Consider the following 12,602-nt stretch of genomic DNA (forward strand, 5'->3'; position numbering starts at 1 on the left):
ACACATACTGAAAGCTACAAAATCAGATAGCACATAAGAGTGCTCTCCTGCAGGCCACAATGTGTGTCTCTACACAAATTCCCAAAGGTGGGGTTACCTGACTGACTTTACTGAATGCTGTAGTAAGTGGTGGCACAAAATCCAGTGTAAATACCAGAATACAAGCTCCAGCTGCCCCTGGGGAGCTTTAATTTATGCACTATCCCATAAAACTCCCAGGCAGGGAAATGAGTGAAAAATCTGAATGCTTTCTTATTCCATATCCCCTTCGTGGTCAAGTATTCTGCCCTGAATGTTTCTATTGTTCAATGCAGACAGGGGAAATAAGATTAGCTTGAGATGGAATATCCCATTTAATGATGCAGTATGTTCTCCAGCCAACTCAAGCTTGCTGGATTTGACAGAATTCAGGGCCCTCTGAAGTCGGTGATTTTTTGAAGGCTGACAAAGTTAAGTTTGGCACAAATACAAGCATTCCATGCCATTCCCTAACCTCAGGTGTTACATGTAGGGCCAACATTCTGCCAGAGCATAAGAGAACAGCACATCAGAGCCTGTTCTGCCAAACAGCTGAACTGTGGCTGTGAACAGTAGGTTTTATTTTAACAGTATCAGTAACCTGGTCCCGTATTTCTCCTCCGACTAGTCAGTGTGATAGGCAACTGCAGGTACTGATCAAAGCTCACCAGCACCCTTGGCACACAGAATGACTGACTGCAGTAACCAGCCTGGAATCTTTAAAGATGAAAAAATACAGCTTAGAGAAAATGGATGCAAAGCATTTCCCAGTCTGACACAGGGGGTAACTTGCAAAACAGAATCCTTGGCCCACAAGTCACACTAGTGGCTTACAGTTCCAGGCAGAGCAAGTGTTGTGGAAAGCCCTGAAGACAGCACAGCTAGTGGCACCACAGCAGATGAAAAGCAGCAGGGTAGAGAGAAGACCTACATGAAACATCTCCATCCTTTGTGCAGAGCCCCATCTCAGGAGTGCTGCACATCCCTGAGCAGACAGGAGATCCTACACCAACTAGAGATACTCCTGGACTGTAAACTAAAGCACTGAATGTTACTGCTGGGCTTGTGGTTTCTCAATCTTCACTGGGCCTCTTGTCAGTAGACCATGGCAGACAGCCATGGATGGGTGTCCCTTGCTATAAGACCACAGGAAAAGGTTTTTCTGTCCAATTCCTGTCTCATTCAATATAAAAGACAGTTGTTGAAATAGTCACTCAAATTTAACTTCTGATGACAAGCGCTTGATGCATCTACTTCGTATGTAACACATGACAGAATGCACAGAAATATTTCTTCTGGTATTTTTAGATGAATTCTGGAAATCAGAAATTAATTCTGTATACTCAGTATGAATGTTTAAATATAATGTAACTGCACCTTACTCAATGTAAACAGTAATGCATGTTTTCTTATCTGCTGAACATACCTTTTTCAGTGAAAAGCAGCAATCTCTCTAATCACGTGACCTAAGTCAATGTAGAAATCAACCCTGAAGATTTGTTGCATTTGTGGCCAGCATTTTACAGGGAGACACAACAATGAGTAATTGTGTTAACCTGGATGTTGGAATGAAGACCTTGGACAGAAGAATATTTAGATGAATCTCCACAGCTCTAAAATTTCAGCAAACCTCCTTATAATGTGCACAACACTCTCCACTTCCAAATGTAACCCTCAAGGAACACATGCATAAATTATAATCTATCCACTGGGGAAATCTCTGAAATACTGCAAAAAAGGGGGAAAATGCATTTTAGGGAGCAGACTGCTCGACTGTCTGCTTTTAAACACAATTTCAAATCTGGAATAATTAATGGCTGAACTGTGGTTAGCATTTTTATATTATAAAGAGGAAAAAAACCCCACAATTTCTACACGCTTTCATAACTGTGTAGACAATGGAAAGGATTATCATATAAAAACACCTGGTGAGCATTTTTCTTGTACACCTTTTTATTAAAGTTCTTCTGTGTCTTTAATTCCAAGGAGTTTAACCAAAATAAAGATACCATGCAAACCTCCAATTCAGATCTATTCACATATTGCTCATCTACTAAAATCCTCAAGCTAAGACGTCCAAAGAAGACCAACATCATTAAGACAGAAACTGTTGTTTCCTCTGGAATATTCCACTCAGTGTTACTGAGACCAGGACACATTCTGCACTCCAGAGTCCACTGCTGCACTCTGTCCAGCACTGGCAGCTTTAAGCAACTGCAGAGAGCACAGCCTCATGTTCCACAGCTGCTGCACGGGTCCTCTCTACTGTTTTTCAGAGTTCCCAATTTCCCTCCTTTTACCTCCAAGTGACTATCATTTTGCCAATTCTGAATTATTTGCTGCTTCTTTAGTGTTTGATGGATAGCACAATGAGGACATTGAGAAGGTGCCTCATAGTAGTTTTCTTCCTGAGTCATTTTTTTGGCCCTATTCAGAATCAGTTGGCAAATACAACAGCTCCTGCCAGTTGGAAGCAGATGCAGCCTTTTTGCAAAAATGGGAAAACACAGTCTCCAGGGAAAAGAATCAATCCACTGGTAGAGTGAAGGGATTTAGTGGGATCACTAGCTCCATGTAAGGGATGAGCTGTGGCAACAGGTAGCAGCACACAGGCAGCACTCACCTTGTGGAGGTCGCAACTCAGTGATGTTCTCAGTGGTCTCATCATCCGAATCCTCAGCTGCCACCACCTTGTACCTGTTGCTGCTCTGCTTGTTCAGCACATGGGGGACCTGCAGTGCAGCCTCTCTCTCTGCAGCCAGGTCCAAATCCTGCTGGGCAAGGTGGGCCCTCAGCTGCCTGATTTCAAACTAGAGGGGAAAAAAGCACCACATACCAATGTCATACAAGCATGGCCAGAAGTCTATAGTCTGCTCTTGGGGACGTTCTACTCCCCTACTCACTTAACCTCTTCAGACTGGTCACAGCAAATACAATACATGTCTGCATCCTGAAGATAGCATCTTGGACCATTTTTAACAGGTTGAACTGCAAATCAAATTAAATCTTTATAGAAGACCACTCTTAACAAACATTTAGGGATTTAGGTTCATGCCAAACATCTCTAACCTGCTAGACTTTGTCATGAGGATTTCTGTGTAGGGTGGTTCTCTAAGCAGTACCCACAATGGTCCTCCTCTACTAACAGGGCAAGGGTGTGAGACACCACAGGCCTTGTCCAACTGTAAATCTCCTGTACTCAACAGTGTGCAGAAAACCCCACAGAAGGCTGCCACTTTTCTGGCCACTTCTCTCAAGTGGATGAGCCACAGCAGTTAATAACCTTCTGCAGTTAGGAGGGAATCTGCCTCATGACTGGTGTCATAAAGCAAACACCTGACAAAAAGATGGAAGCTACCAGGTACAATCTAATAGATGGACACAGGATGTTTGTCTTGTGTTTGACAGCCACAGGTCTTCCACAATGCAAGAGGGAAAACAATTTTTCTGGAGAGGCTGTAGAGACCCTTTAAGATCCAGCACAGTTATGGGGCTGCGTGGTGGAGTTTCTCTTTTTTTAAACTCTTTTTAAGATCAGCAGCATAGCAGTGACCTAGTCATGTTTAATTATCAAGAGATTAAAGGAGAAAAGCAAATGAGGTGGGTAATAGAACTAAGGCATTTACAATTTAGCATTGCTGGACCTTCCAGAGTTCCAAGGCCTGAAAAGCCATCAAAGAACATGATGCCACAGCCAGGCACACTGCACCAGTCATTACACATTTACAACTGAGACAGAATTAGCACCTCAATGCATGAAAACTGGTGTGTTACACCATGTAGGCTAAATGAATCTGGTTCTGGCTGTTGCCTCTCAGCTCCTGACTCAAATCTGCTTTGCTCTCAGATTTTGGAATCCCTCAGCAGACCTAGTTTGTTCCACAGTGGTCCAGACCAGACATGCTGCCCAGCCCAGGCACCCTGCAGAGCACCAGCAGCTCCTCCAAGCTCTTCAAGCAACTGGAGGGGAAATAAACAGAGTTTCCACAGATTTTAGAAAGAAAAAAAGAGGAAAGAAAAAAGGATTCCAGTTGGCAACATCTGGAGACTATCTGCTTTCCAGACCATACGGGAAGTAACTAGAGTAACTGGAAGGCCCATTGAAAGACTAAAATCTAGAGAGCAAAATGGCAGTTTAAGCCTTCCACATCACATTCAAGTCACCTAATACAGAATCTATCAAAGCACACACTTTCTCCTCTGTCTTGAAATCAGTGGACAGAAGTCTGGCAGCTGCAGACAGATGGCTCCATGAAATGTCATGGCTCTTAACCAAAGGTCCTCTGGCAGCTGCAGTCAGCAGCGTCAGGCAGCATCAGCAAATGTCAAAAAACATCCCTGCTCCTTGAGTCCTTCAATGAAACCTCCATGGCAGCTACCAGCTGGTGGGGTTTGTGTTATCCTACAGATAGGAAGAAGTAGCAAACTGGTAGTGCTAACTCTTTTCCCAGCCAGCCCTAAGCTTCCTGAGGCTTAAGGGGCCAGTGCCTTATCAGAGGTTCCAGTGTGGACGTGTCATTCAGCTGTGAAAGGACTGTCTGGAGTTCAACTTTACAACACAGAGAACTTCAGGTTTTACTCTTGACTTGAAAATAAATGTTTTTAAGTCCCAAAATATCTTACATTTCACTTTCAAAGAGGAGAAAACACCCTTCTGGACAGTCCCTTGGTTTAAATGCACTCAAACATGATAGGCTAAAAAAAGAAATCTGGGTTTGTTTTTTTTAAAAATGTATTGCCTAACCATATCTACCTGCCTAGTTCAAACTGAAAGGCGGTAAGAATTAGGCATCATTACTGTTTTTCTACAATTCACATTTCATCCTACAAAAACATTCCTGTGTGTCAGAAAAAGAAACACTGCCACTAAAGTGCTTTATTCTGGCCTGAAGGCAGGATGTGATTTATTTTTTCAAAGAAGAGAAAAAACTTGGTAGGTATTTTATAACACAAATAGATAAAACTACGTAAAAGTCAGCTTAACAATTGTATTTCTGCATCACACCTCATTTAACCAGCTTAAGCCTTTACAAAGGTTGGTTGAGCCTTGCAACAATCAAAAGCTTAAAGAGAATCAGTGCATTTTGCAGATGTAAAAAAGGAAGTACATTAGGTGATCTACCCTGCTACAGTGAACTTACAGCAAATATGGGGGAAGAGACCAGACTTCCTAATTCCCACTTGGCATGTTCCAATCAATAAAGCAAGCCATAGATTATTACCAGTCTTTAAAATTCCCATGCACAGTCACCATCCAGACGAGTTAATAAATGTTGTTTAATAGAGCTCTGCCAACAAGCTATGAGCTACTCAGCCTGGCATGCTGGACCAAGTAGTAGTCTGCAACCACTGCTGGGATCACCAAGGTAGACAACTACACTTTGTCCAAACAATTCTTTACTTCTTTTAAGGGAAAAATTATTATCTTGGTTGAATCCCAACTACTCCGACAGCATGAGAAACTGGAACCTACGGAGAAAACATCTACCACAGTTACTGAGAGCAGCTCGTACAGTAAAGTCAAAAGCAGAAGGAGCTTTGCTGCCATCTTATGTTTAAAAGACCGAAATACATTCTGGTGCCCACGGCAGCAGAGGAAGCACCTGCATTTAAAGATGGCTCAAATGTCACATTCTAGCAGAAACTGAAACCCGGACCTGATGTCTTGGCTCATGCAACGCTTCCCTTATCCACTGCCTGAGGCTATGCAGGCCCTGCAAATTTTTAAGATATATGTGAACATCTTTTACTGCTAGCTGCAAACACAATCCACATGCTTATCTTACTTTCAGCTCTAAACACTAATCAAGTTCGGGTGGTCAAAAATGCACAGCTTAACATGAGACTGTCAAGAGCAGCTATGACTCCTAGGCACAGTAAAGCAGCACAGAGCACTGGACTTCAATATCTTCCACAAGGGAGCAGTAACACACAGAAATGTTCAGAAAGGTAACAGCAGAAACTGATGTTGTCTACAAACCAGCTGGTTAACACAGGCTCTTCCTTCCACCTCTCCATTACCTCAGATGGTCAGCTTCCAGGTCCCATTCATTTTTGCCCAGAAGTCTGTGTAGCATTCAGAACAGTGGAAAGCTAGAATTCAATCCTGTTCTGTGTAACTGTCCTTTTTTTTAATTGACAGAGAAGTGGGTAATACTGGTGTTTGTCTGACTCCCACGTTCCCTGTTCCTGATGCCAAGTGAGCCATACAACCTGTTCCACAGAGGTGCAGAACTGTAACTCTTTTAGAGACAGAGCATAAGACAGAGCCAAAACTCAACCCAATATGCTGCTTCCAAATGCAAACCCAAAATCTCTAAGTCTCTAGAATGTCCAAAAAGGGACTGGTTGTAAGGATTGATTTAAGAAGATGAAGGGACATTCAATAAAACATCTAGGAAAAGTTAAGCAAGAAACAGATTTTTGCTCACAAAAAGTATGCATCTACCCAGGAGATCAGTTCAATATTAATTGATTACAATTATTACTTAAAAATTCTTCCAAGGTATTATAGAACCTGGAATAGTTTTAGCCACTAAAAGCAACCCAGTAAAAAAAGGTTAGGTCTAAGATAAGCGGTGTTCCTTCCAGGTGTACTTCCATGAGAGACTGCAGGAGCAAATTCTGTTGTAGGTGCTTATATCTATTGAACACTGACCTTGGGCAGTTCTAATGTGTAGAAGAGCTAATGAGATTGCTCTGACTGCATGTCATGCAGTCCAGGGCAGGTTAAATAAATCACTGAAAGGTACAAAATATAAGAGTCCTCTAGAGTAAAAATTCTAGGCCAAGTTAAACATGTGAAAATTCTATTTGCAGTAGGAGCTGATGTAGCTATCTGACTGTAACCCTGAACCTCTTCAATACAGAGGGCTGCAGGAGAGCTGTGCTGAGGAAAACTATGCTTTGTATTTTCAGGTAGATCATAGAATCATATCACAGAAGTTTGAGTTGGAAGGGACCTTAAAGATCATCTAGTTCCAACTCTCGTGCATGGGTAGGGACACCTCCCACTAGACCAGGTTGCTCAGAGCCCCATCCAACCTGCCCTTGAACACTTCCAGGATGGGGCTTCCTCCACTTCCCTGGGCAACCTGGGCCAGTGTCTCACACTAAAAGAATTTCATCCTTCCCTCAGCCTGTACAGAAGGATGTATATTATGCATAACGTGAGGGGGGGCAGAAGGGGGAAGCATATACATCTATACAAATGCTTTGATCAGTTTAAGTTCTTACTCATGGCTGTCAGCTCTGTGTTAAGAACCACGTAAATCCCACAGAGAGTCAGTGGGCAAATGATGCTGGTGTGTGGAAGACAATTTGTGGCGATCAAGGAGCCTAAAGAGAACCATCTCCTGACTCTAGATAATGACAAACTGCACACTGGTCCACTTGAGACTGCTACTGACATTCTTTTCCAGGATATCTACAATACTCATTAATTACTTACACTTTGGTAGCTTCTGGTGGCTTTTTTTATCAATGAGCTCCTAATGTACTTTGCAATGGAAAAAATGTATTTGAGAACTTCAGCATAATCTTGGCTAAAATGAACCCGTGAGGGTCAGCTAGTCCAAAACCACACTTAAACCAAGTCCACCTAGCTCAGGCTGCTAAAAACCTGTTTTGTTAGTTTTTTAACATCTCAAAGGTTGTACACACAATAGTCTCTCTGGCAATCTGCTCCAGTGCCTGACCATTCTGCTAGTTAAAAAGTTTGTTCTCATATTTAATAGGAATTTTGCACATTCCAAGCTTGTGTACTGTGTCACCGTGCACTTCTGAGGAGAGCCTGGCTGCCCCCTCTCCTGAGGGAGCTGAAGATGCCAGTAAAGGTTAATACCCGTGGCTAATGCAAAAATACACTTTGATAGAGACCATCTCATGTAAGAACCAGTAACTAGATTGTAAGGCATGAAAAGAAAGTCCATAGAGGGTAAATTTAAGCTTGGTGTTTTCAAAAATGTTATGTGTCCTCTTGTAGCACAAACCTGTGCACTTCCTCACTCAAAGAATGCATTAGATGAACATTTACAAGTAGATAAAATGACAGAGACCAACCCAGAGCTTTAGGTAACATCTCTGTATACATGCCTGGTTTTATAAAATGAGCCACCCATCCTATCTGAAATTTTACAACACATAAGACTCAAAAAGGGCTGCAGCAGAGAATCAGAGAGTAGTTTCTTTTAATGCTCTAGCAACAGAGTATGACTGACAGTTTCAGAGAGATCAATTAACATTTTAGCCAGAAGCCTATTCATATCCTCATGTCTAATGCAGAAGAAATAACTTAGCTCAGTTCTGTTAGTACTGTCTGTACAGAATACCCTGCTCTAAAACTCCTCTGCCACCGGGACACAATCCAATGTTTATTTCCATTAAGTTTAGCCATTGTTGGTACCAATAAAAATCAGAAAACAGTTGCAAACTAATGATTTACGGGCAGAATGAAACATGGGATGACCTTGGCTGCCTTCCATTCACCAAGAAAAAGTTCGGTAGTTAGAAATAAATTAAAATTATTGCAAAAGGATAACGTAAGTTATTGCTTTGATAGGTAATTTTACCAGCTAAATAGCCCTGTCATTAAACTAGCAACTGTTGTACAAATTATATTCCAAGATAAAGAAATTATAGCTTCCATAGGTGTTGCACCTCTAAGAATGATGAAAAACTCAAATTCTATAGGAGCTGACAGACAAGGAGCTCTTGTGATTAGGCTCAACAAAGAATCTTTGCTGGACTGTACTCAGCTGAATGACTTAGGAAAATTAAGGAGAAAAAGTCATGTAAGTAGATCTGTTATCAGAAACAGAAATTCCTTTACAAGTGAGTCCAGAGGAAAAAAGCAATCTTCCCTGACTGGAACTTGCATTGTTATTGAAACTTTGGAGCTTTGTTTTGCAATAGAAGTTATTCTGATAGAACAATACCATCAGCAATATACTTTGTTCAAATTTTGGATAGTAATTGCAGTGAGACTTTTTTAGCTTTTACCTTCACCCATTTTTAGAAATCCCTGGTGCTGTGATTGCTGATGTCTCTCATGTTTTGTGAAGCCCTGCACAGCCACCTCAACCCTTGCAGCATTTTCTGCCTTGACTGCCCTCATGTTTCACTCTTGTTCGTGACTTCTTTCTTGGCTAGTGGAGAATAAATAAAACAGTAAACTATTCAAACAGTTCCAGTGGGGTACTGCAGAGAACAAACTGCTGGTCCATGCAGCTATAATTTATAAAATATATTCTGGTTTTCAGATGTAAGGCTAGCCAAAAATCAACATCTGGAAAGAGTTTTCTTGTTTGTAAAAGTACATCTCCAGTGTTGCTTGGGAATGGAAATGTACTTTATAATTGTGATACCCTATCACTGGCCAAAAAAAAATACAACTGACAAAAACAGAATTCAAAAGGTAAGATGGAGTTTGCATCTTTCCTGCTTTTATCTTTTTAAAGAACTCCATTCTTGACAGTCAAATGTTAACAGATCCAAAACAGAAGGGCATGGACAATTATTTGTTTTAAATCCACAACAAAACAGGCTATTTTTTTTTCCCCAATTCCTCTTCAGAAATATTTTGTCTGAACCTTTCAAAATAATTTCATCTGCAGAAAATGCCAAACCTGGAGAATTTCAATTGCAACTGCTTGACAACTGGCAAAGCAGTAAGAAACCAAACACAGGATCTCAGAAAAGGAAGTGCTGGGAAATCTTTCTAAGAGGAATATTTTCAGTCCTGTCTATTATTATTAAATAAATGGAAATCATCAGTGTGGTCACAAAGATGTAGCCTCAGGATGAATAAGGATTTACAGCCACTGCTGGAATGTGAGCAGTCATGGTGCCTTGCCCTTTCTTCCTCTTTGGGCTGGAACTGGTGTGCACATATCCAAGGCTCCAGGTCACCCCTCTGGGCAGCTCCCAGCCACTCCATCTGCCCCTGCCAGAGGTGGCACCACACAGACAGGGCAAACTGGAATCCTCCCTGCTGGCCCTCCAGATAGTGAGAACAGCCAGACTTTTGTAGGCAACCCTTCACTCAGAAACACAGATTTGCACACAAATGAGCAACCCTTTAAAAAGGTTAGGAAAGGTGATCACATGAAAAAAGCAAAGACCTGGCAGAATTTGAGGCATTAAATACCATTAGGAGACATTTTTCCCACAAGAAACTGTTCACAATGATAATGTGAGTATTACAATGCTGACAACTTGTACTTGACTGAATTATGAAGCTATTAATTTATGAAGAAAGGATGCAGAACTTGTGTCAATGTTGCTAACTGAGGCAAATTAGTACATTTACCTCATACTATAGAGCTGAGACATTTGTTTGGCAAAAAGTCAGAATTGTAAAATGAGAGAATGATTATGCTGTCATTTTTCTATACTCCATATTTCTCCATAGCTGATGACACTTGAAAGCTAGGAGAGAACCTGCTGTGTTTTCACAGATTGACTAATCTACCACTGCAGTATTTCTTTGTGCTTGATGTACAGCTAAACTGCAACCATCAGAGCTCAGATTAAGGCTCAGACATTTTGCAAGCCAGGCATGCAGATACATGCAGGTACATGGATCAGTATGGAGAGTGGCAAAATCTGCTACTGCCACCACTTGGGATAACAAACCCACATTTATTCCAAGACTATGAAATAACACCACCAAAAATTGTTTAGAGATCTAGAGCTGCATAGTGCATTTCCTAAGCAAGAATGTTTTGCAATGTGTGATTGTCAAGAACTTTAGTCTAACAGCATGGTCTGGCACACAAAATACTTCACCAGGACTCAAGAAATGGCTGATTTGCCTAATGCTTTTAGTTTGTGTTTTTTTTAGTTTTTTTAATGCTTTTGGTTTGTGCTCTCCCTGTAAAATGGGGTATATGCCACTTCCCTATTCATTTCACAACTATGATAGAAACATCAATAATTTAATTACATTGTGCAAAGTTGTGATCAAAAGAACTGCAGTTCTGCCGCTGAAGATACTTATATAGCTGGAAATAACCAAGTTTTGGCTAAAGTAAAGCCTGAAATTTAGAAATTTGTTATGGTTAACATGAGAGACTGTCTAACACAGTGTTATGAAATGACACACACTGTCAACAGGTCTTCCAAACTCATCACGTGGACAAGGCAACCTCGCACCACCAAGAGTTCACTGCAGAATCCCAGGTTGAGATGCAGGTGCAGGAGAGCTGGAACTAAATCTAAAAAGCCATTTGAGGACCTAAAAACTGATGGTTTCAGAAGTATTTTAGGGGCATCAGTAAAAGATGGGCACCTAAATCCCTGCTTCAGATTATGCAACTTTTGGGCAGTTGGTCTGTTCTGGAACAAACTGCCCCTCCTCCTGTCTGCTGAGGTGCTTCAACTTTATGACTGACTGAGTCATTCAGGTCTCTTCATTTTGTATTTGAAAAGCAACTACCACAAGTGGAGTGGGAACCTTGCAATCTCTAGGATTGGACACCACATGGTTACCCTCACATCTGAAACAAAAAGTCACTTGGGGGTCATTCTGTCGTGGTTTGATGGTGCCCTGCCCATGTGCATAGGACAAGATGCAAAATCTCCTGGCTCACTGCCCAAACAGTGCTTTTACACCTTTTTCATGTAAATATATTAATTTGAGAGATTTTAAACTTCACCTTCCCTTACCTTAAGACTGAGTCACTGAACACCTGGGGGCCTGGGAAGAGTCTTGACTTGCTTCCAGCAGCTAGAAGCTTCTATTGCAACATCCTGAGTCTGCCAGAAGAATCTCTGACTGACATAAGAGGGAAGATGTCTTCTGCATTTAAAGCAGGGAGATTCATTAGCTTCCAACACATGCACCTTTCCTAGGACATGGCCTTGATGGAGCTGCACCCTCCAACAGTGGCAATGACTTCTGCATGTTCTCAGTATTCTGTCAAGCTATCTGTACTCATTCAATAAATTACTTGCTGGAAACATTCTTTTGCTGTTCCTCACACTTATTTTCCTCACCTCAGGAAACACAACCACAGCAGCAGAAAGAGCCAACTGCTGTTTGACAAACAGCATGCTGACAACACCCTGGCTGCAGCTAATACTTCCTTAACACTGAGACCTGTCACCTTACAAAAGAAGTCACAGTGACATTTCTCAAACCTTAGCTTGCTGCAAAGTATGTGAACTGCTTGTTTTGCCATGATAGCTATGTGTAAATAAAGACAAACTGAACTTTACCCCTTGTTCCTGGCAGATCTGGGTTAGTCTTTCCAGATGCTCATCTTGAATAACCTTTGCCTTCTCATATTGCTGAATCATCATCTCCATCTCCAATTTCATTGGAAGGACATACGCTGGAAAACACAAATAAGCACTTAGAGTAACTGTGATTTGTTCTGTTATTCGAAGGAAAACCCTTACAGACCTTTACAAGCCAGACAATGTCCCCCCTTTCACTTGCATCTAGAGAACCAGAATATTTCTTATAGAAATAGCACTACAGTATTTTGACTGGGAAATGCAGGTCATCAGCAGGGTTTAGATCTTGCTTGGTCAGATCTCCATTTGCTTGGCTGAGCTGAAATACATCTTGCACGCTCTTC

At 41.5% G+C, this 12,602-nt stretch overlaps 1 protein-coding gene across 1 annotated transcript in view; it reads right to left on the minus strand.

Annotated features, from left to right (window-relative positions):
• Nucleotides 1-12,602, minus strand: part of LOC104385966 (chromosome unknown open reading frame, human C15orf27) — a 59,981-nt gene that overhangs the window by 12,869 nt on the left and 34,510 nt on the right. The window contains exons 7-8 of the mRNA XM_009994498.1: nt 12,238-12,353; nt 2,642-2,828 (exon numbers count right to left, since the gene is read on the minus strand). Coding sequence (XP_009992800.1) covers nt 2,642-2,828; nt 12,238-12,353 — 303 coding nt within the window. The remainder of the gene's footprint in view (nt 1-2,641; nt 2,829-12,237; nt 12,354-12,602) is intronic.

Source organism: Chaetura pelagica, unplaced genomic scaffold, assembly GCF_000747805.2.
Source record: "Chaetura pelagica isolate M959 unplaced genomic scaffold, ChaPel_1.0 scaffold222, whole genome shotgun sequence".
In the NCBI taxonomy this organism is placed as follows: Eukaryota; Metazoa; Chordata; class Aves; order Apodiformes; family Apodidae; genus Chaetura; species Chaetura pelagica.